This window comes from Perca fluviatilis, chromosome 10, assembly GCF_010015445.1.
Source record: "Perca fluviatilis chromosome 10, GENO_Pfluv_1.0, whole genome shotgun sequence".
Lineage (NCBI taxonomy): Eukaryota > Metazoa > Chordata > Actinopteri > Perciformes > Percidae > Perca > Perca fluviatilis.
Window position 1 is genome coordinate 17864416 of NC_053121.1, and position 24882 is coordinate 17889297.

A 24882-nucleotide genomic window follows, 5' to 3' on the forward strand; every position below is an offset into this window, starting at 1 on the left:
CGTCCGGTGCCATTTAACTTTTCACCGCTGGAGTATTTTACAAAAAATTATACATTACCAGCCGTTTTGTTTGGTATTAAAGGAACCATATTAGCTATTTTTGAGATAACGTTTAGAAATACAAACTGACAATTTGAAGGTGTAAAAGAAAAGCATTGGTGAGTTACGTTACTGATAACGTTTCTTTTGAGTTAACCTTACTCAACCCTCAGAAGCTAGCTAGCTAGATGCTAATGTCAACTGATGTTAGCTAATTTAACATTTTAAACCTGTAGCTAATTGCTGATTATTGCCATGCAATATGTAGGCATAATTCTCCAATTAAATTACAGTATTAATTTACATTACCATGTAATATTTATCCTAGGCCCTAGGATAAAGATTTTCGACAAGATGTGCAAGATTGGCTCACAAGCAGGTAAGTTAACAATAAAGTTACAAATGTCTCAGTTTATAGAAATTATTCAATGTGGCATGTTCAAAAACGACAAAATAAAGCAGTTGCTTTAAAACTGCTAACCACTAGAGGGCAAACAATTTGATTCGAAACAAATACTCAGCAAATCAAAGCTTTAAAAAAATACTATTGTATCAAATTATCAAATATGAATATGCTTTATAGCTACATTTAGCTGCATACAGACACAAAGCAACATGGACCAAATCTGTTCATCAGTCATTCCTTGATTTACTTAATTTCTCTGGAATTTCTGCATTGGATGTGCAGGGGCGCCCCCTCCTCTGTTAATAGTCACATCTATGTTCAAAGTGAGACAAAAAAACTGAGCCTTTGGAGGGGACTTTAAAAATCACAAAAGGAAAAGGAATTCCATCAAAAGTTTCCTATTTAGTTTTTATATTGTGTCCTGTAAACTGTCCTGTGACTCAGAGACACTGTCCTGTGACTCCATGACTGTCCCGGGACAATCAGACACTGTCCTGTGACTCCCAGACACTCAGTGTACAGGACAGTGTCTGACTGTCCCGGGACAGTCATGGAGTCACAGGACAGTGTCTGGGAGTTACAGGAAAGTGTACAGGACAGTCATGGAGTCACAGGACAGTGTCTGGGAGTTACAGGAAAGTGTACAGGACAGTCATGGAGTCACAGGACAGTGTCTGGGCAGTGTCTGACTGTCCTGGGACAATCATGGAGTCAAAGAAGAGTGTCTGGGAGTTATAGGAAAGTGTATGGGACAGTCATGGAGTCACAGGACAGTGTCTGGGAGTCACAGGACAGTGTACAGGACAATGTCTGACTGTCCCGGGACAGTCATGGAGTCACAGGACAGTGTCTCGGAGTCCGTTTGGAGCAGTTTGTGAACAGTGTTTTCTCTGGAAGATGGTAAGTCCCTTTGGGGTGGACTTTAGGCTTTTTCACCTTGTAAACCTATAATGTGCACTAAAAGATTTATACACAATAAAGGAAAGGGGAAAAGCCAAAAAGCACAATATGAGAACTTTAAAGGGGCACTGTGCAGTTTTGGCCATTTCTTCACTTTTTGCTCGCAGGTTTCTCTATAGAGTTCCCCCTACAGCTTCGGAATAAATATTTGGCAGCTCCTATGTTTACTTGTGTCTGACTCCTCGCTCGGTCAGTCTCGGCCGTTTCCTCTTTCTGTGTTCCTCCGACAGTGCTTTCCTAGCTTTCTGCTTCTTTTTTGACGGCTCAGCCATGACGATAGTGTTAAAAACTCCATTGTTACCGTGTTAGCCGGTTCCTGAATGGGCGTATGCGTGCAGTGCCGTGAAGCAATTTGTTACATCGCAAGACCTGATATCACGCGATACTTCCTGACACTGAGGCTGGTGACTCGCAGCTCAAAGTTGCAAGGGTGATTTTTCAGCTCACAGGCGCTACGGGGGAGCGAGACGACCACCATTCAACCCGGAAAAAGTCATATAACCAATCCAATGACTCCAAAGCTGAGTTGAGTTTTAAACAGGACATAATGTGCTTCAACCACTGAATGTGGGTGGTAATTTCTTCATTTTGTGTCAGTACCATCACATTATCAAATTACATGTTTTTTTAGTCTCTTAAATGATTTTAAGAGGTGATATGCAATTTTGTGTCCCTTGTTCTTTATATTTCAGGCCATGTTGATATGCGTTAAGAGTCTTAATGATTGCAAGGCACAAAAACACAGTTTAAGTAAGATAATGTGTAATATGAGTGTTTTATATGTACAGAAATTGCAATGAAATCAATGATGAATCATGATGATATTAGTAATAGTAATTATTAATAATATATAAATGATATAATATTGATATTGGTAATAGTTTCCAGCTGCTATAACATTTAATTCATCTACATAAATCACTAAATAATCCAACTGATGTTCACTGCAACAAACACTGTGCATTAACATCAGACAAACCTCTTAAATAAAACATTAAAGTGCTCATATTGTGCTTTTTGGCTTTCCCCTTTCCCTTTATTGTGTTATATATCTTTTTGTGCACATTATAGGTTTACAAAGTGAAAAAGCCCAAAGTCCATCCCAAAGGGACTTACCATCTTCCAGAGAAAACACTGTTTTTTTTCACAAATATCTTTATTGAATTTTTAAAACGTTTTCCAAACATTCAAAAGAAAAAATATACAAAGAAAAAATAAAAAATAAATAAAAAGGCAAAAACAAAAGACAAGGCCTCCCCCCACCCTAGAACCCCATGCTCACTCCATCAACAAAAAGTATAGTTTACATGTCCCATGCTTTTACAAGGCGCAAGAAAGGCAACCACATATCTTTAAAATCTTCAAGTTTTCCCCTCGCAATGTAGGTCAGTTTCTCCAGTGCCAGGTTGCTAGACATTAGTTTAATCCACTGGTTTATCTTTGGTCTTTCTGTGTCCTTCCAGTTCAGAGAAAACACTGTTCACAAACTGCTCCAAACAGTTCTATTGTAGTCCAGCCTTTACTTCCGTAACAAACGTGCGTCACTTTGTAACACACGCTCGCCTAGCTGCTAGCGTGGCACGCCCTCATACTCTGCAACTGACAAGCTAGCAGTACTTACTGCTCCACTGATAGACACATGGGAGAGTATTTGTGTTTACTATAATGACTTTGCTGCCTTACTTTGTTTTAAAACACCACAGTAAAGGTCCATGGACAGGATAGAGTTGGATAACATTACCATTGATTTAAAGTGGCTATATGTAACTTTCAGTTTGTGTTGATTCTAGCGGCCGCTTTAGACAAAAGCTGTACTTTTCTACACAGGACTTTATTGCCAACTGTAGATTACTGAGTTAGCGTTACCGGGAGGTCATAGTTGCGATGAATATTTTGCTTAGACAGAAAATCATTCATTTACAATAAGAGAATACGTTACAGATGCATCATTGCATTTCAAGTGCTAAGTGAGCTAAACCGGGTATTGTTATCCCTGTGTCAAGAGCCAAAGCATTATGAGTTTGTTGTAGCAACTAATAATAACTTAGATTTATATAGTGCATTTCATGAAACTCAGGGATGCTTTACACAAGTACAGGGGGACAAGGGAAAAGAAAATAATGACACGGACTGAAAAGAAATAAAACCGGGCACTAAATGAAAGGGGGATGTAATTTAATGTAAGGTACTGACTACAACCACATTGCGCATTGTAAAGTTATTTTATGAATGAAATAGACATCATACATACCTGAGGGCCAATTCACGGTCAGTTTTGAATAATTTACAATCCCATAATTGTCTCCATTTGTTGAAAGCCCGACCGAAATTGACTTTTTTGCTTTTAATTGTTCTTCGTTTAAGTTCCTTTTTTCGGCGATGGCCCTGCCCCAGTATCAGCCTTATACAACAGATAACTTCTAAAATAAAAATACAATTAGGCCTATATAAAGAAATCTCCTGATACCCTTTACCTGGCTGGATACAATAACGTAGGCTTTTCCGGTGTTCAGCTGAAATCTGTGACCCTTCAGAGCGTGTGCTCTGTAGCGCCGTCTACCTGCTGCAAATCATTTTGTGACTTTGCGGGAGAAATCGGACCCGGGCAGAGGCATTAATAAAAACTATACAGAAATAGCTTTCTCTCGTTTGCTGTTACAGGTCATTTATGATCATCAGATGGAACATTACACATTACACAGTTTTGATTGATATGTTTCCTGTAATACCATCCAGAGGACAGGTTGAAAATATTTAGCCCTACTGCTTGCAAGGTTCTAAAAATAGAAAAATTATGTTGTTTGTGCCATTTCATATTATTAAAGCTGTAGTGCGTAGTTTCTGTCGCCCCCATGAGGAATTCTAAGTAGCTTCTATGGACCACTGGCTGGGCTTTAAACTTACAGTAGGTTGTAGCTGTTTTCAGTTCCACACTATATACTAAAAGTATACTAATCTGCACATTATATTGTTTTAAAGTAGCTATACATATACCAAAAATGATGTATTGTTCTGTTTTGTACTGACAGGAAATTATACAAGACCTGGAACACACCACAGTATTGTTTTGACAGTCTTTGATGTTTGCACATTTTGTCTGAGCCATTAAAAAAGAACATAGGAAGCTTTTCTGTGGTAGATTTCCCTTTATGATATTCCAGTTGCCTTGCAAAGAAAAGTTTTTGAAGTGGTATTTAACACATAATGCAATCTACTATGTGGAATAGTTGTTGTGAGTGCAGCTGTCCTCTGTCGGGATTATTATGCAAGCAGCTTCTTTTCCAGATAACAAGACAAAGGACATTGTTCTGGCACAGTTTTGCTTTTGGCTTCATTGTCTGAGCTCCAACTCTTTTCATGTCAATTAGGATTGTTTTTTCTCCAGGTCAGTTAAGGACACATGGAGAGAGAAAAAGCAGATTACTGTTTTCAAGCATATCGTATCTGGGAAAAGGCCATTCATTCATTAATGACAACATAGCCATTAAAGAGGTTGTTGGTTTTCCACTTAGGGATTATTTCTTTCCCATTTAAATCAGACCCCACCCTACAATTTAATCTTTGGCTTCTTTCTTTTTTTTTGCAGTTGAGAGGAATCATGTTTTTTTTAGCACGTCAGTCTACAGAATGAAGCCCATGTTGTCCCACAAAGGGAGGCCTTCCTCATCCATTAGAGCTCAAGTTCACAAAGAGATTGATAAAGGAGACATTCCACCACACAGTCTGGTGGCCTGCTTTGCATAACTGGCCACCACAAAAGTCCCCTTTCGCTTTTACTGAAGCTTTTTCAAAATGTTAAACCTCCCACTATTTTCTTTCTACAACAGTATCCAATGTTTCCTCTGCACTCGCTTTGCTTTGAAGAACTTTATTTGGTGATCAGAATATCATAAATACTTGATCTGCTGTGCACAAAAGCAATAAGCATTCTACATCAACAACACAAAATAGTTTCACACTAGTGTTGATAGCACCTGTTTCCTCACACTTTGAAGTCACGAATCAAGAGGTAACTTCTCAACATTTGTTACACACAAGGTAATGAAAATATGTTTGAATATCACTGATTGTGTTGTTAGTAAGTAAAATAAATGCAAAGGGTTCAAAATAGAATTCATTGTTAATACATGGAGTTCAACTAAAGAAAAGAACATTAAATTATAAATACCATTCATAAATAGTACATTCAACAGTGATACACTGTAGAAGAGAGCTGCAGTAAGTGCTGGGACACCTTTGTAATTTAGTTACAGACTTTAAGTGCTCTAAAGGATAAACAATGATGTAAGTTGTTTTATATTAACATAATATACAAAGTAAGACAGTATTATTTATAACGATTTTCATATTGTCCATCTCGCAGCTTCCTTTTTGATCATTCTCACCAGTCATGAGCAAACTTAGTTGTTGTCTTTTGTTTCTTCCCTACATGAGGCTGGAAGAGTTTACTAATTGTGTTGAAGCCTTTCGGGTGCTCTCTGTATTCTTCGTCTTCTGTCTTCTCCCTGTAGTTGTTCTGCTGCAGTCCTCCCATAAGTGCTCTGACCTCAGCTGACACACCTTTGCCCAGGTAGTGGAAGGCCTTCCTGCCACCATTATCTCTTTCATTCACATTGGCTCCGTAACCTTGCACAAGCAAAACCATTACTTCAGTGTGGCCGTGCATTGCTGCGATGTGTAAAGGTGTGTATCCTCCGTGTGCTTTGCTGTTGATGTTAACACAGGTGCCTCTTTTCCTGGAGATATTCACAAGCTTGTGTATCATCTCGCTGTTGCCGTTCTTGGCAGCCCAGTGCAGGGCTGTGAAACCTGACATGAAGTCTTTCTTCTGTGCTAACCTTGTGTCCTGCAGCAGCAAACCGTGGATCTGTCCCCACAGTCCAGCAGCACACTTTACCAGCCACTCATGAGCTAAAGGCTCCAAAGGCACAGACTCTGAGTACTTTGCATCATCTCTCTTGTTTTGGGGCCTCAGCAGGGGAAAGCCTGGCGGTTGCATGTCCTCTGTCTGTCTGTCTTTCCAACACTGGGAGTCTCTTTTTGCACAAGCTGGAAAGTTAGGATTCAGAGTCGGCATAGATGGTGTAGAAACTTTTGTTACCAACGTGATTGGTTTGTCCGAGGTTTTATGCGGATGCACTTGGGAATGTAATCCATCCTGTGTTGCTGGTGCAGAGTCTCTGGGAGGGGATTTCACTGCTATGACAGCGAACACAGCTCCAGATTTCCTCGCTCTGCTCGCCCGATCTCCGGAGATATTCAGGACTTTAACAGTAGTTTCGTCCGCACAACTTATGTTTCTTGGTAACGGGCTCCTTTCCAGCATAGCCCCCACAGACTTATGTTTGGCATCACCATAATAGTTGCCATGTATGTTTGAGGGACAGCTTATATTATTGTTCTCAATATCCGAATAAATCACCCTGTCTGACTCGGCTCGATGAGGAGATGTGTACGAAAAGCTCGTATTTAGGCTTGAGAAACTGTCCTCCATCTGCGAGGCATCCTGCGCCACCTCTTTAACAAAGTCCTGATACCTTTTCTTCACAACCACAAACTTTACCTCGTCGATCTGTTTGACCACAGCGACGCTGTTCACCAACTTCTTGAAAAGGTCCCTATTGTGCTGCTTTTCCGCGGGATCGCTGCAGCTGATTAGACTCCTGAAGTTGTTTAATAGCTCCGAGTTCTTCACTTTGCCTCCGTGCTCCAGTAAAAAAGACAAAAGAGATTCTTGGGTCAAAGCCATTTTGTTCTGAAGCAGTACGAATGAGAAAATATAGAACAGGGAGTTTAGATAAAGCCCGAGAGATAATCTCTTCGCTGTCCGCGCTCGATCCCCTCTCCGTTGTCCTCCACCAACCTGCTGCTTCCGGCGCCTCGCCAAATAAACTCACCCGTTTTATGTTATGGCTCTCGATCCCCGTTATTAAAGGCAGCTGCTTGATAGTAAATCAACATCAAAGCTGCTAAAAAAAAGAAGACGAATTCTATATTTATATTTTTTGTGTATTTACATAAAATGTATAAAACATCAACATAAAAAATGGCCATAAAAAAGTCTGTGTGAAATCTGAGTGTAACTGAGGATATTATATATGTAGGCTATGTTTATTAGTTGGCTATGAGTTTAGTTTAATAGAACAACTTAATTTTCTATAAATCATATAAACACTTGTTTATTTTCACATTTAGCTATTATTAACTCAATATTATGTCAAACTCTACATTTATTTTCCTATGATACATTTTTACAAATGTTGAATTGTGACCTATGACATTAAATAAGGTCCCAAAATGGACATTTTTTTTAGTTGATTTATTGAAATATTTGATAATAACAACACAATGATACAATGTATCAACACAGCAATTTAATTAAGTGTATTTAACCTTTGTAGCATAGCCTATACTGCAGTGGTGCAAAGATATTGAGATTGTTTACTTAAAACGTTAATTTTTATGTTAAACCTCAAATGTTGCATTACTTCATTCAATAGGCTTCAATATGTATAATAAACATAAAATGCGAAGTTACCCCACATTATCTTAAGTTTCTAAAATTAGCCTTTTTCTACCTGCTGCATGAGTAAAAATGATCTAATAATATAACAGAACCTTCTGGCAGGGGCCATTATGCTACCTGATTATTATTAGTTTTTTTACTTTAGGTAGTGTTGTCAATACGCTTCTGCAGGTAGATTATAATTGTAGATGTAAAATCTCTATCCTGCAAATGAACTACCCATTGGTATAATAAATATAAAAGTAACTTTTCCTTTGACATGTATGAGAGAATATTTATGAAATAGCATTTAAATTGTAATAACAATTGTTGCCGTATGAAAACCCTGGGACATGGACAAACTTGATAAAAGAAGAAAAATCTAAACTGGAAAAAGGAGATAAACTGTTACAGTATCACTATTTCTGTGGTACCTTCTCGTTTCCTTGGCAAAAGCCAGTCTCTAGTTATCTGAATAATTTCTAAGTTATAAACAAAAAATAATTTGCACAAAACTCCTTCAGTTAGAATATTGACTGAAGGCTTTATAGAGCTGTTGTAGTGTCTCCCTCCAACACCGAGGGGGTGTTGCCTCCAAGTGGCCATATTGAAAGCAGTGCGAGTCTGTCCCTGTTTAATGTGGAGAGCAGCTGAAGACGGATAATTCCCGCACACAGCCACTTCTGACGATGGCGGCCAATGAGGTAGATGTTTTCGCAGTAAGTATGATGATCTGATGTCTGCGGGCCTGCAGTGACTCATGATTTGGTGTTGTCAGAGTAGAAATAAGAATCAAACTAGCATTAGCATTCAGGTGTATGTGAGAGCAAGATGATGGTCATGAGATATGTGGAGAGAATTCGCAGCACGGTCAATGCGGTGTTGAGAAAGCTTTAAATGAAGCGGGATAAAAACGGATTTTTTCAGCTACGGTTGATTCAATAGAAACGATGCCTCGTCGCCCCGTTTTGATGCGTGCTGTCCGTGGAGACGTGCAGAAAAAGCGCACTTCAGCATCATGAAGCAGCACGCAACACTTTGCTGTTTACCATGTCAACACTGTGACAGGTGCACACGGGTGCTGAATTGACAGGACAGCAGGCAGAGACTAAGTTAAGAGGATAAACATAAGTAGCAGCCTCCTCAAGTGGTAGCTACCTCATCAAGATTGCTCAGCGAAAAATTAAATATGTATTAGCCAAACGTGTAATTCGTGGCAATGTGTTAAAGCCATCATAGCGAACAGTACGGGCCTTGTATTTAGCCTCCTGTTTGCATGTTGCATTGCAAATGATGGGAGACTTTAAGTTAAGGTAGTCAGAGTGTGTGTGTGTGTGTGTGTGTGTGTGTGTGTGTGTGTGTGTGTGTGTGTGTGTGTGTGTGTGTGTGTGTGTGTGTGTGTGTGTGTGTGTGTGTGTGAGTGTGTGTGAGGGAGTTGGGTACCAGGGCAGCCAGCAGCTTGGATATCCTCCCACCCTGAGAAACAACACTGAGATAAAGAGCTCTTTGTGTGTGTGTGTGTGTGTGTGTGTGTGTGTGTGTGTGTGTGTGTGTGTGTGTGTGTGTGTGTGTGTGTGTGTGTGTGTGTGTGTGTGTGAGTGTGAGAGAGAAGAGAGAGGGACAGAAGCGGATGATTGTTGCATTGAACACATCCTGATCCTCATGTTGAGCCTTTTGGAAGATGCCAGTATACCAGGGAGGATCTGGTATAGGAGAGATGAGCCGTCTCCCAGCTTATACAGCCAGGGCAAAATACATTGTTTTATTATGTTCACATTGAAATGACTTAATGTATGTTCAGTGTTATAATGAACATGGAACAGTTTTGTGGTCCTAGTTTCTCAAAATGTGTGCTTTTTTTCTGTTTTGAGTCTGATTATTGTAAATGAAATATCTCGATTTTGTACAGTTGGTTGAGCAGAACAAGCAATTTGAAGAGGTAACTTTGGGCTCTGAAAAAAATAGTGAAAATAACATTTTATGACATTTAAATGATTAATCTATTAATCAAAAAAATAATCGACAGACTAATCGATCATGAAAATACTTGTTTCAGCCCTAAATATAAGCATACTGATAATCACAAACCATTACTGTCAGCAGCAGGCTAAGGCATTATACCAAAGCTTCATATACAAACACAAGACACACAATGTAAAGTGTGACATCTGTGCTGCGCAAGTCAAATGATTATTGGTTTAGCTTTTTTTTTTTTTTTTTTCAGATTTGCGAGTCTATAAAGGAGGAATTTGGTTTGTGATATTGAGACTGAACCTTTTTATAGCTCGGACTATTCAGTGAGTTAAGTGGAAGAAAGAGATGACCTCATTTGCAAAGAATGCTTTTAAGCTTGAAAGCAGAATGATGGGGATGGGATCTGACAGAAGGACTTTTTTAACCTCGCCATTTTATAGTTTTTTTTTTTTTGTCATTTCCTTGGATATTTAGTGATATGAAGTGAATATGATAAAAGTATTGCTGAAATGCAAGTCATTTATTTTCAATACATTCTTTGTCCTGCCTGTTTTCCAAAAACCTCAGCATGAAGAAAAGCGAAACCTGGAGCTCGGAGGTCATGTGGGGTTTGACAGCCTTCCAGATCAGTTGGTCAGTAAATCAGTTGCACAGGGATTCTGCTTCAACATCCTCTGCGTCGGTATGTCTGAACCCAGGAGGAGTTCATAATCCTGCTATGAACGTGACATGCATTCATTTGGAATTTTGAGCACTAATGCTTCACCTTGCCTTTCCCTCTCCCTCCCTTTTCACCACGTGTCATTTTCTCTCTTTTTTTAAGGTGAGACAGGGATAGGCAAGTCAACATTAATGAACACTCTTTTCAATACAACATTTGAGAATGAGGAAGCCAGCCACTATCAGAGTGAGGTACAGCTACGCCCACAAACCTATGATCTGCAGGAGAGCAATGTCAAGCTCAAGCTGACCACTGTGCACACTGTAGGGTTTGGAGACCAAATCAACAAAGAGGAAAGGTAAAGATTGTTGTAGATGTTTGACTTTTGGTGCTGTCCAGAATGCTGTTTTTTTTTTAAGTATCAGAAATGGACAAAACTGTCCTGCACAAAGGAAAACAATTTCAGTATAAAATGTTATAGAAAACTTGTGACAGAAATGTTCAGTGCAGTTTTGATACTGTTGTTTAAAAAATCATAAACATTTCTCTTGCTTAGATCAGCATCAGCTATTAATCTGCAGCCAACACACTTACACAGTATGGAACAGAGAAAGATCTGGCCTGTTTCTAGCATGTGAATTGGGAGGGAAGAAAGGGGATATGGGAATGACTGGTAGAACTAATGCAATCTCAATAGACATTTGAGTGCTCCAACAGCAGGGAATACAAAAAAAGCGGTCATTCTTGGCTGCAAGACTGTAGTTGCAGAGTTTGTAACTAGGATACTAACATGCCTCTCAGTCATCAAGGAAAGCGATGTAAAGTTTATTGTTCATACATGTAAGGATAAAATAATGATGCTCATGTTTTATGCCTTGTGCTTTTTTTGTGCAGCTATAAACCCATTCTTGAGTATATTGATGCCCAGTTTGAAAGGTTTCTGGAGGAGGAGCTAAAAATAAAACGTTCCTTGTTTAACTGCCATGACACAAGAATCCATATCTGCCTGTATTTCATCGCTCCCACCGGACACTCCCTGAAGTCCCTTGATCTGGTTACAATGAAGAAACTAGACAGCAAGGTGAACACAGAATGTTGCACGGTGTATTTCAGCAGTCAATGTTACTTTTTTCTCAGTCTGTCACTCTTATTAATGTTATTTTTTTCCATGCAGGTGAACATCATCCCCATTATTGCAAAGGCAGACACGGTATCCAAGAGCGAATTGGACAAATTAAAGATCAAGATTATGAGTGAGCTGGTCAGTAATGGAGTTCAGATTTATCAGTTCCCTACAGAGGATGAAGCCGTTGCAGAGATCAACACCTCCATGAATGTGAGTCCTAGAAACACACAGACACATAATACATAATACAATACTGTATGTATTTTACAAGGTAATATACATTCTACATTTTTCCACCACTGTATTCTTAAGTCAACACCCATCTTTGGGTATTGTAGCACTTATTGGGCCAAATTTCCGTAGTCTGGTTTAGACCTTTTGAATTTTCTGCCCACATCTGATTTTTTTTTTTCCAGAAATTTAAATATAATAGAAATACTAGTAATATATACTATATTACTAGTAAGTAGTAGTTAATTCTGATTATCATGCTACCAAAATTTAGTAGAAAGAACTGAAGTTGCACAATACAAGCAACAATTTGAATCCATAGTAGACATATGAAGCGTGTCGTAATAGCAGAATGAGATCCTTGATATGGCAACAGTAGAATCATTTTTAACCATATTGTAACAATATATGTATTGTATGTTACAGACTCATCTTCCCTTTGCTGTGATTGGAAGTGTAGAAGAAATTAAAGTGGGAAATAAGATGGTGAAAGCAAGGCTGTACCCCTGGGGATCAGTACAGGGTGAGTCCATTGTATGGATTTGACAAGCATCATAAAAGTCACCCCAAACAGTAGCAGCTGTTTAGTCGGATGCCTGCTGCCGAACTCTTTTTAGTTTTTCAGTTGAGATATGAACATGATATCACGATATGCGATTTTTATTTTTTTATTTTTATGATGATGATAAAATGATAAAGTTTCTTTTCTTTCAGTGGAGAATGAAAACCACTGTGATTTTGTGAAGCTGAGGGAGATGCTGCTGCGTGTGAACATGGAGGATCTCCGAGAGCAAACACACACCCGACACTATGAGCTCTACCGTCGCTGCAAGCTAGAAGAGATGGGCTTCAAGGACACAGGCCTGGACAGCCACTCGTTCAGGTGAAATTAGGGATAGCAGTGATGTAATGCATCTGGGCAACTCACTTCAGTGGACTGCCAAAAATAAACTTGCTCTCTTATGATGTACAGTAAAAACTGTGCTGATGAATGACTTAATTGATAAACAGCACATTAAAATCTAGGTTTTTATGAATTGGGGTGGGATGAGCTTTTCTCCTTTTACCAACCAATTGGAGCTCATAGGTAAAGGGTAAAGGTTGATGTGTCTATTTAGACTCTAGTTTAATTATTTAACTAACAGTATAAATAATTGATGCGCTTGGTTATTTGACTGATCTGAATCTTGTAGTGCCTTCATAAATTCATCTAGAGATTAGCCACTCCCATCTCCTTAATATTGGGGAGAAACTACAGTAACTCTAGTTCCTGTGTTCATGAAATGACACACAATTTGTTAGTTATACCTAAGATCGAGTTTAGGTTAGGTTGATCCGACTATTAATAAAAAACAAAATTTCGTTAAGTCCCTTTGAAGTTCTTAGAGACGACTAGCTAATTTCAAACTATGGATTCACTATACAGGTTGCATGATTGCATGATGGTTGCAAAATGTGTATCAGGAAACATCTGTAGTGCTGTCCAATCAAAACCAATGAACTGTGTAAACAGAAAGTGTTAAATAACCTCCAGATATAACAGTTTTTGGGACCAAATGACAGTATATATTAAACCCAATTGACACTCCTTTCTAAATGTTTAGAGTGAGTGGGAAATATCGATTATGCAACCTAATGACCTTATTGGGTAATTTAATCTGTTACTGGCATAATGTTTTGTAATTTGAGTTATATTGTTTTTATTTTTGTGACAAGTAACCTAAAATATTGCAAATTTACATCATTATTAAACAGCATTTTGATCAAGTGTCAGGTCAGATGACGACTATATTACCTAGTTTGTTGTTCAATCTAAATAGTTCATATGTTAACAGCTAGTTTTACTGCTCCAGTTCCTATTTGTAAATATTAAGTAACAGCTAAGCTCTAGTTTGTGTCGTGTGGTAGAACCCATTTTAAATTTGTGATGCATTAATCTCTACCCAGTGAACATTTATTTTACAACTAAGATATGTTTGAACTTATAAACAGCTGCAGCAACCAGCTCCTCGATACTAATCCTGTCCAATAAGGCATAAGACTGATTTTAACATTGCTTTTACGCTGATCTTCAGCCTTCAGGAGACATACGAAGCCAAGAGGAAGGAGTTCCTTGTGGATCTGCAGCGCAAAGAGGACGAAATGAGACAGATGTTTGTCAACAAGGTGAAGGAGACAGAAGCAGAGCTGAAAGAAAAGGAAAAAGAGGTGAGGATTGAAATGATCATTAAATAACTACTCACTGAAAATATACCATATTTGGTTTGTCTCACATTGTGCCCTGTCCCATCATCATGATCATCATCATCATCCTCATCATCATCTCTAGCTTCACGAGAGGTTTGAGCAGCTCAAGAGGATGCACCAGGAAGAAAAGAAGAATCTGGAGGAGAAAAGACGAGAACTGGAGGAGGAGATGAATGCCTTCAATAGAAGAAGGGTTGCAGCTGAGACACTGATGGGACAGGCACTCCAAGGCTGCTCACAACAACCATTCAAAAAGGACAAGGACAAGAAGAAGTAAGTGGGCTTTTCTCTATGTATTTGATTTGTATTGTTGTTCAAGTGGTCCCTTTTGTACACCATGGTTGTCAAAGAAAGTGGTAATGCCACTAAATAGTAATACCTCTAAAATCTTAAATGATGTTAAATGTCACCCGGGCATTATTTTCACAAGCCATAGACACATACTCTCTAAGCCAGTCTATGTAGAGTTGATCGGCCAGAGGGGGGAGGCGTACAATGTGATTAATGAGATAGTGTTATTTTCCCAGAAGCCATGTTGACTCAGAAACTGATACAGGGACAGATTCAGACTGACATTGTGTGCCCAGACATAGTGGGAAGGGTCACAGCTTGCATGACACAGCCTGATGCTTATGTCTCTGCGGGCGGACCTGCCAGACTGTATCTCAGGCAGGGGCACTTCTGTTTACATCCCACTGGTCTCACGGATGCTCACGCCATGTGCAACGCAGATGATACACCGACATCCTACGTTGAGCTGTAATCATTTCTGCAGGTGGAAACATATGTCAGTATCTTATATACGCTCAAAACATACATACTGCTTTAATGATTAGTGAAGTAAAAATACATGTGAACAAAAAATAAAGCCTTGTTCCTTCAAAGAGTTTTACTATTAATGTCAGTTTGTACTGGCTTTAATGCCCTACCATGTGGGGGAAAATGTTACCAAAGGTATTAAGCCAGTGTAATACCACACAGGGCCGATGATATGATTTCCACAGGTTTATACTGTATGTTTTACCTCTAAAATACTGTAGCTGCTGATCCTTCTGGCTATGCTGTATAACACAGAAAAGGCAGGAAATACAATAAGAACAGCTACAGACACTAAATATATGTACACAAGGGTTTATAAGATAGTGCTTTAGATTTGTCATATAGAGGAAGATAAGGAACGTACAAATAAAAAGCTTTCAGGTGTTGAAAATACATCTGGGTAACTTAAACGTTTAAGACTAGGCTTTGTTCAGACTACCTGATTTGTTTTTCAAATTGCAAGTGATTCATTTATCTGCTTTGGTAAAACAAAGTGTGAGGGGGTGTTATTTCAGGACGCAAACCTGAGGTCCTCTTCTCTGTTTTACCCGACAAAAACAGGAGTGAGGCTGCCAGTATGACTCCAAACGTAGCTTAAATGTAGTAGGCATACGGAAAGGATGTGGATGCTAAAATACTGTTAAGTTCCAACCCAAACACTGTTGCATTCTCATTTCATTCATTTGTCCCTTTGATTTGTACCATTCATCAAATCCTTCATTCTTTTATTTCTTTTCCCATATTCTGTCTAATTTCTTTTCCCCTTTCAGTTGATTTGTGGATCAAACATCCAGGGAAACCAGGAATGTGTCTGCCATCAGCATGGGAAAAAGAGACTGTCATATCTGACATTACTTACTGACACTGTATGTGTGGACAGTGTCACAGTGACTATGCACATATGTCAGCCCGAACAATGTGATGGCTATAAGCCACTGTGTACTTATGGATCAAAAAGGTAGCTTTGCTCAGTGTATTTAATTTGTCCCTAATGCTGACTCTGCTAGACACACAATCCATGGACTGTTTTCCTAACATGTAGCTTGTGTTGTTTTATGGTCTTGCCATGAATGTGTGTTTGTGTCCTGTTGTAGAACAGGATGCCTCTAGTTACTGACTGAATTGAACTGATGGCTGTGAGTTATGTTATGTATTAACATACAATAACATACATACAATAATGTACATACAAATATGGCTGATTGTTTTTTTAATTGTTGGTAGTTTGAGGTAAGATCATTTAATTGTCTAACACCATTCTATGCAAAGATATAAAGAAAATAGTCTTGAAATGAGAAAATATGTTGCCATAATCTATATTCAAATAAATAACATCAATGGAAAACCGAACAGAGCATCAGTTCATCTGTTGGTCCACTGAACCCATTCCCCTTAAACTCTCTGTTCTCTGGGACTTCCCATTACATCAGTCATTTGTGTGATCCAAAGCATTTCATATTTCACTCGTACTCCTCATGACATACCAAAACATGGTTTTCTGATTTTCATTGGTTAACGGTGTTTCTGTAAAAGCATTATCCATTTAATTCAAGTTTCAGCTTTGATTTTGCCTTCCGTCAGTGGCAGCAAACATGGCAAATAACAAAATGCTCAATAAACTTAATTATCATTTGCACTAAACTTTAGTATTCCATATCTTGTTGAGTTTTTTTTAATGACCTTAATGAATATAGAGTCACTTGTTCAGATAAATGACATGGTTTTTCTTTCCTTTTCATAGCTTCTTTAGTCTTCCATCTGCGTGCTCCTTAACCTCAGGAAGGAATTTGAATTAGAAGACTTTCTACCCCATCAAAAGATCACAGACTAACAATCAAGTATATTATTTTTACAATGTGAAATAACAATTTTCTAGAAATGCACTTAACATCCTTGGAAGTGATTCAGCCTGACATCTTCCATGTCTACTAAACTCTAAGCAGCGCTCTGTAGCATGGTCTCTGCATGGCTCCTAACCATTCCTAGAAGTATTAAAAGATTGCCAAAATCTCTGTTTTTGTACTAAACGTGCTACCTTCATTTCATGTTATGCTTGTAGTTTTTGACCGATGACAATTTACACTGTGAAATATAAAGTGACATGATATTCCTGTAATGTTGTTTGGATTGTATATTATGATTTATACGCACTTTAAACCAGTCATAATACAAATACTATCTTTTATCTTTATAAAAGGTGCCCTATCATGCTAACATGTCAGCCCTTATGTCATGTCAAAAAGATCTAGTTAGAAGTATTTAATAGTGTGTATACAGTATATATCTATAGATCTATATATAGATATATCTATAGATCTATATATAGATATATTATATATCTATATACTGTTGTTACATGAAAAAAACCCTGGATGTATATAAAATCAGGATTAAATCTCTTTATGTCAGTAGATCTATATGGTGGGTCTTTGTGGGCCCTCTTGCAGATTTGTATATCCTGATGGAATAAAGACTGACTTTATTGAAAACGTGCCTTGGTCTCCCCGTAATTGCACTTCTAGACAGGAAAGTCGACAGAAAATGACAGGTTGTGTTAAGCTGTGGCCTCAGCAGATTCAGGGTCCTCCCAGACTGTTCCAGAAACCTGCCAGTAGGGAGACAAATGCTGTCTCTTCTCCATTAAAAAGAAGAGACCGCATAGTGGTATACCGCCTGGCCTAGGAAAACAATCTGTATATAAAATTATAAGAAGTCCTATTCACGTTTCCAGAAGATTCTCCAAAGGCCTTGCTGTTCTCTCCCCTCCCCTGTAATGTTGTACACCTTTTATTGGCTTCTGTTTTATTGTTAACGCTAGTAATTCATCTAATAATGCGTCAATTGTTCCGCTTTATTGTTGAAAGTAAAAATTATTTTAGTGTTAAAGTGTAATATAATTTTATTTACAACATAAAGAAACAGTAGGTCCCAATTTACTGTCATGTCCCGCCTCACCATCTGCGATTGGCTCACAACCAGACTTAACCGTGATTGGCTGCAAATATATCCAATTAAAATTTAGAACCAGGAATGTCATCCGTTGGTGACCAATGAAAGCTCACCGTGTTTGGGCATGGGCTTGGTTTTATGCCTGCATTAATTCTCAAACGGCCCTTTTTCACCATCGCCTTACGCTAAGGGTAGGGGGTGTGCATAGGCAGAAATTAACTTGTGCTTAAAACTTTCTTTAGTGAAAGTTTATACTTCCACTTTTTGTGTTTTACCTATCTTTCCATTCGCTTATTTAAAGCGTGTGGAGGCATTTTTTCAATCGCTTATTTTTCATTATATTAAGGGCAACGTAACTTCATCCAAGGTAAGTCAACTAACGTTAATCTTCCTTCTATATCATGTTAACTGACCATATGTTAAACTGAAAGTGAGGTTTGGGATAAACATTAAAACATGTCGTTATGTGGACGTCCTTAGCTGAAAAGAGACTAAACTAACGCTATGAATATTGGAAAATGATGTTAGCGTTAGCGGTTGAAGCTAACGTTAAGGGTTAACGTTACGTCGTTAACGTCAGATTAGTTTGTTATTTCCACTTCACCGTCATAAAGCCTAACGTTAAATTGATTTAATGCCCGCAGTGTTGTGTCTTAAAGTTGTAACCACCGATGTAGGGTTTAAACCGCTATCTTACGTGGGTTTGTTGTCATCAGGCTCTGTGTTAGCTCTCCATTGGTGTGTACGGCAGGGACATGTCCCGACATGACTGAACGCTCGGCCTGGTCCTTTTGATATTAAGCCTAATCATGTGCCCAGACTATCAAACATGTTTCTACAACAGCGAGAATCATACATTTTAATAAACTTGTATTTACCACAATATGATAAAATACTATTACAAATTGTGACACACTTTATTTGACATACATGGCCCTGTTATGTATCCATGTTGAAAGTTACCACCACTCCTTGCTTAGCTAGCTAGTCCAGTTGAGTCCAGTTCAATGACAGCTGTTAGGGGAAGGCTTGTTACTGGATAACTTCGAAATTTGACCACCATGTCTCAGCTACTCCTGAGCAATACATATCCTTAACTAGATATATGTTCATATTAGTAAACTAGATTTTATACGCTGAAATGTGTAAAACTAGTTTCTTATTAAAGTTCAGTTATCCTAAAATGAACCATACATTATATTTAATTTATAATTATTTCAGAACGCCTTTTCCCCATTTTGGTTATCGTATAAATGACATTGTAAAGTTGACATTTTGTGTAGGAGATTTATCTGTATCATAGTCTGGGATTTGGTTGTCATAATAGTATGTAACCGCTGTCTTTTTCTGGTCTTAGTTCATAAATGCAAATTTGTAACTTTTTTTTAAATATTCTAGCAGAGTGCAGTTAAGGTCTTCTATTACCAGGGACCATATCGCCCAGCATAATGTCTTAAAACATCCGTAGTCCTGTGTATTAGACACACAGTCTAGTTTCAACTGTGTAGATATAAATTAGCTAGCCATACCTAAGGTTTTAAAGTATCACATATATTTGTATAGTCATACACACAATCTTGTCACATTGCCAGTACTGAGACTGGGAGTCAAAGTGTTTTAGTTAAATTTAGGCCGTATTAAATCAGCGCTATTTCCTCATCTGCACAGATGATCGACACAGTAACAGGACCCGCAGCACAGCCCTTTGCAGTTCAGCTAAAGGCCCTGACAGATCTGGAGGGCCGATACCAACCAAAGCTGAGCGGCTTGAGGCTCATTGAGAGCTCCCAGGACAATGGCCTAAGGATGACCACCAGACGGAGGGAGCTGGAGGTGAAGGACCTGCTCTCTCTGACCAGGTTTTTTGGTTTCAGCTCAGAGACCTTCTCACTGGCCATCAGCTTGTTAGATCGATTCCTCTCTGTAATGAAGGTTTGTAAATACAGTAATGCGTGAAAAGTACATCTGGTTGGCTGTCTCAACATTTTAAAGGTTGTTTTTATAATCCAATTTCCTTTCCCTGACCTCCAGATTCAGCCAAAGCACCTGTCCTGCGTGGGCTTGTGCTGCTTCTACATTGCCGTGAAGTCCTCAGAAGAGGAGAAGAATGTGCCTCTAGCCAACGAACTGATCCGCATCAGTCAGAATCGCTTTACAGTGTCTGACATGATGAGGATGGAGAAGATCATCATGGAGAAGCTCTACTGGAAGGTGAAGGCCCCCACAGCCCTCCGCTTCCTCCGCCTCTTTCACAGCCACATCCAGGAGCAGCTCGACGCTGAGAGGTAAGGACTGTCACATCAACCTGCAGGGCTGAACCATGACTCAACAAGATTATATTTACTCTACTAAAAGCTGTCTTCTCATATTTGGCTCTAAAGAGAATACTAGCCAAAAGAAATGGTTTTAAAGCCAACAGGCACAGTCCTATATGAAATCATGTAGGTCTTTGGACATATGACTTGTTAGAAAACAAATATGAAAATCTGTTCAAAACATGAGCAATATTATGTTTTTAAAATAAATAAATAAAAAAAAAATATCTATCTATCTATCTATCTATCTATCTATCTATCTATCTATCTATCTATCTATCTATCTATCTATCTATCTATATATATATATATATATATATATATATATATATATATATATATATATATATATGTTTTTTTTGTCACTAAACTGACATGAACATATTGATGTCTAATCTAGTGAGCTCTGCTTTACATCCATTTTATAGATTTATATGTTGCCATCTTGACACTAAAAGCATTTTCTTTTCACAGCAAGAAGATCCTGAGCCTTGAGAGACTGGAGGCTCAGCTGAAAGCCTGTCACTGCTCATTTGTCTTCTCCAAAATAAAGGTAGGCCAAAGTAACTGGTCTGCAAACATTTTAAAGGTGGCCTATTTCCAGTAGGAACTATATTGTATCATTGCATTTTTCCATTACATGGTCCCTGCTCGACTCGCCTTTTTTGGTTTTCCGTTATGAAAAAAAGTCCCTGGTACCTGCTAACAGATACTTTTTTTAGTATCACCTCCGTCGAGGTTCCAAGCGAGGTGAGGCGATACCAAAAGGTGACGTGAAAACCTGCAGACTACTGATTGGTTGGAGAGAATCGTCACTAATCACTGCGTCATCATTGCTAGCGACAGACGGGGGTGTCCTGAACAAACTTGCCATTTTTAAATAGTTTAGCCAGCGCTGTTTTTTTTGCTGCCTCCAGCTTCTTTTGAAATAAAATGTTTTCTGGCAACAGCCACATGCTGAGACTCAAAAACAACACACCTTCGACGTTCTATGTGTGTCGCGTTAGGTCATGGCAGTTTCCTGTGGCGTCGCTATGAACCAGCCACGCTCGCCTCACGCATGAGGCGGTACTAAATCTGCAACGGAAAATGGAGGACACGGTCGAGCCGAGTAGAGTAGAGCTGGTACTAGCAGTGGGTAAGCGCCATAAGATGTCAAAGTGGCATCCAGCAGTTCCACTGTGCTAGCCATTTGATTGAAACTCAAAACGCTTTCATGTTTGTAGTGGTAGGCCATCTGTGTTGAGCATATTCATTTTTAAAATATCATGTTTTCTATGCCAGCTTTCTTAGAAAACCCCATTTACTGTGTTTGCAGTTTTTTTTTTTTTAATTAAGACTCTGTTTCTCTTCAGCCATCTCTGCTCGCCATGGCTCTCCTGTGTTATGAGGCCCAGGAACAACACGACCCTGAGTACATGGACAAAATACCAGAGGCCCTGAAAAGTCTGCAGCAGCAGCTGAATGTAAGCACCAACTGTTGCAATCATAAATGTGTTGTGCATTTAAGTACTCTGAAGTAATATTTTTGCTTTAATTAGTTTTGGTGTAGCTTTGTCTGGTTGGAGCCCAAAGATACGACTGCTTGATTTGTGGAAATTGGTTACCATAACGATATGGAACAGGCCCTCGGGTGCACGATTTAACAATTTGTTTTTCTCTGTGCAGATCAGAGACGGGGACCTAGTTTGTGTGCGGGAGTTGGTTGGAAAATGTCTGGCTGAATATGCCACCGCCAGGTGCTCCAAGCCTAACAGCCAAAGGCTTCGCTGGGCTATTTCGGGAAGAACTGCACGTCAGCTGAAGCACAGCTACTACAAGATCACTCATCTTCCCACCATACCTGAGTCAGCTTGTTAAACCTGGGGGTACAAACGGGTGACCTTACACGCAGAGAAAAGTTACAAAGGTCTCCAAATTATCTTTCTCTGCTTGGATGTAATTTTTGGTTGACTCGCAGTATGGTCACCCATGTACAGCTCCAGTTATTTTCCTTACAGATCTTCATCAGTGATGATGGATTTCTTTAAGGAAAAGCTAAAAATGTTATAGCTTTTCTCAACTTTGTTTGCCATCATACATTGATCAAGCACGCCATTTGTTTTTATCTGCCCTGTGACAAGGAGTAATGCTTTGTCAGAAAGGTTTACCTGCTGCCATCCTGCTAAGTTTTACTTTCCTGGTTGAGTTGCTTGCACAAGTCTAGAGTATGTTCTCGTTAAAATCCGTACCACGGTGTTTGGTATTTCCTGGAACGGGTTGCTGGTTTTAAGCGAATAAGTATAGAACCACCTAGGTCCTCAGTCCACCATGTGGAAGAGGAGGGAGAAGGATTTTGTGAACAGCAAAAATGGAACCAAGAAATCGGGCCCAAAATCCTTAACTCCCACCCTAGGTTGCTTAACTGTCCTGAATGCACACTCCTACCCAAGGTGAAGATTTTTTGTTTTATTTTGATACGGCGAGGGAGCTCTGGTTTTCTCCAGTGAAGTTAGGCTACTGACAAAACTGTCATGTATGGCTGATCATACGGTTTGAGCCGAAATGTCATCAGTGGTTACAGATGAGTTGTTTTCACCAATTCTTAATTTGTGTACACAGAGTGAAGTAACACATGTATTAATTGATTTCAGTTGTCAATTATGCAGGGAACACTAAAAAGGTTGTTGCGGTGGAAATGTGGATTGGAATTTGTATTGCATTTTCTTTGCCAGTTTCCCTGTCGGGTAGAAGTTTCTTTTAGTGACAGAAATAGAAATGTGTTCTCAAATTCAAAATGGCAAACTGAATACACCATCTCGTTAACCTATGTACTTGTACCTTTCAATAAAACTTTATTGAAAAGTTATTGCTTGTGCATTCTTCTCATTATTTAAACGCATCACACATGCTTATTACAACCAAACGGAACAGTTTCCAACAACTGTTCTGTCTGTATGAGCTTTGCAACTTGGCAAATCGGGCCTAAACAACCCAGATGAAAGGGCTGCTGTGAAAAGGGTCTTTGTCGCACAGTTAAGTCTTCCTGTATCAAAACGTACAGTATTTGAGTTCTGAAGGCAAATCTTTGACTTCTCATCATAGGGGCTCCGGCCGTCTGCATACCATGGACGTCCTCAGTAGTGTTCATTAGGCAGAGGGGACATCATGACGTTGCTCACTTCTGTAAACTGGAAAAGTCCGGACCACCACCAGCAAAATTCCCAGTGATCTCTGCACCGCTGAAGTCAAATCCAGGATTCTAGCAAAGAGGAGTGCAATTAATTTCTGAGCAGGAGCCCTGATGCCACCTATCAAGGCTAGCATACATTTAACAAATCCACACTAAATGTAATGATAAGATCTGTGCTGCTCTGTGAATAAAATCATATCTGGTTTCTCTCAACACCTGGGAAGCACTGTCTCGTGTAAATGGACAAAGAACACATCTGCCATTGCTTTCCTTGTCTCAAACCATTAACAAAAGCCCACCAGTTAAAGTAATTTTTGCAGCAAAGTGATGTTATCAAGTTTGTATTTGGTGGTACCACTTTCTAATAAGGCACACTATTAGGAGGTTATAAGCTGTAAATAATGGCTTTATTAATTGTTTATACATAATTTACTAATGCTTCATAGAACAATTAAAAGCAATTAATAAAAACAACTTTTAGGTTGTCAATTTGTGAAAAAATCCTCTTAGAACTGCCTCATTTCTAGAGCAGACAATCTGGATCCAAATCTATTTATTTGCATCTTATAAAAAGGCAGACTTCATGGCTTATTTGAAAGTGAGAAATCCATGAGCATTTATTAATGGCTTACTAACATTTATAACTACATTATTACAAAATAGAAACCAGCCAAAGACATTTTTCACAACCTGGCAACAAAAGCTGATTATTAAATCTTTTATAAAGCATTAATAAAGCCATTTTGTCACAACCTGTATGTACCTGGCTAACACAGTTACACTGAGGTGGCCATGTGTAGAGGGAGACAGGAGTGCATCTGATGACTTGTAATAATGTCTTGGCAACATACACCATGACCCTTCAGGTGGCACTTAATTAAACTAACCTCCCGCTGGAACCTCTCCAGTGTGAGCTTCCTCTGCATCTGGTCCTGGACCCAGGCATTCGCACAGTACTCCCCCTCCAGCAGGGAGGACCAGCAGTTCCCTGCCTCTCTGTTAGTCTTCATCAGAATGATCCGGATGAGACACTTGTCCTCTAAGAAGGAAAAGAGGTAAACAGGAGTGAGATAAGGGTGGCATTTGTACATTAAAGTCTAAGTTAGTGAGTGTATATGTAGGCATGAAACCTACCTAGTGTCCATGTCGCCTCGTCAGACACGGTTGTGTCAAACAACTTTCCCTGACAGAATGTAAAAAGAACAGATTGTGAGGTTCACTTAGCAGTCAGAATTGTCATGAGTAAATGATTTGGGAAAGTTTAACTCAAGTCCAACTTTGAGCATTCCCTCTCTTTTTTTTTCTCCTCCATGAATGTGTTTTTAAGTAATAGGGAGTTGTTCTCCACATTGTTAATCTGGTCAAGGAGACTGAGTAGGTTCAGATGAAGAAAGGTCATTGAAATTCCTGTATTTATCCATCTTGAAATGGAACACAGCCAACATATATGTTATTGATTACACCTGTGCTTTTCCCAG

The 24882-nt window shown here is 39.0% G+C and overlaps 3 protein-coding genes across 6 annotated transcripts; 2 read left to right on the top strand and 1 right to left on the bottom strand.

Annotated features, from left to right (window-relative positions):
* Positions 1–28: 28 nt before the first annotated feature.
* On the top strand, positions 29–17461 carry LOC120567299 (septin-8-A-like). 4 transcript variants are annotated; one of them, XM_039814239.1, is made up of 11 exons: positions 29–158; positions 368–418; positions 10452–10566; positions 10708–10903; positions 11440–11626; positions 11720–11881; positions 12329–12425; positions 12617–12785; positions 13978–14110; positions 14232–14422; positions 16710–17461. In XM_039814239.1, the coding sequence occupies exons 4-11, from the start codon at positions 10737–10739 to the stop codon at positions 16762–16764; spliced, it is 1161 nt and encodes a 386-aa protein (XP_039670173.1). In that variant the 5' UTR covers positions 29–158; positions 368–418; positions 10452–10566; positions 10708–10736; the 3' UTR covers positions 16765–17461. The 4 variants fall into 4 exon arrangements, with proteins under 4 accessions (XP_039670173.1, XP_039670171.1, XP_039670172.1 ...); XM_039814237.1 differs by lacking the exons at positions 29–158; positions 368–418 and adding an exon at positions 8500–8614; XM_039814238.1 differs by lacking the exons at positions 29–158; positions 368–418 and adding an exon at positions 8600–8629 and having other exon boundaries at positions 15739–17461.
* sowahab (sosondowah ankyrin repeat domain family member Ab) lies at positions 5787–7154 on the bottom strand. Its single transcript, XM_039813049.1, has one exon. It carries the CDS (start codon positions 7152–7154, stop codon positions 5787–5789), a length of 1368 nt encoding a protein of 455 aa, XP_039668983.1.
* A 606-nt stretch (positions 17462–18067) lies between the features above and the next one.
* ccng1 (cyclin G1) lies at positions 18068–23080 on the top strand. The gene is made up of 6 exons (XM_039814246.1): positions 18068–18284; positions 19586–19849; positions 19949–20202; positions 20707–20785; positions 21588–21698; positions 21901–23080. The coding sequence occupies exons 2-6, from the start codon at positions 19586–19588 to the stop codon at positions 22090–22092; spliced, it is 900 nt and encodes a 299-aa protein (XP_039670180.1). The 5' UTR covers positions 18068–18284; the 3' UTR covers positions 22093–23080.
* The last annotated feature ends 1802 nt before the right edge of the window (positions 23081–24882 follow it).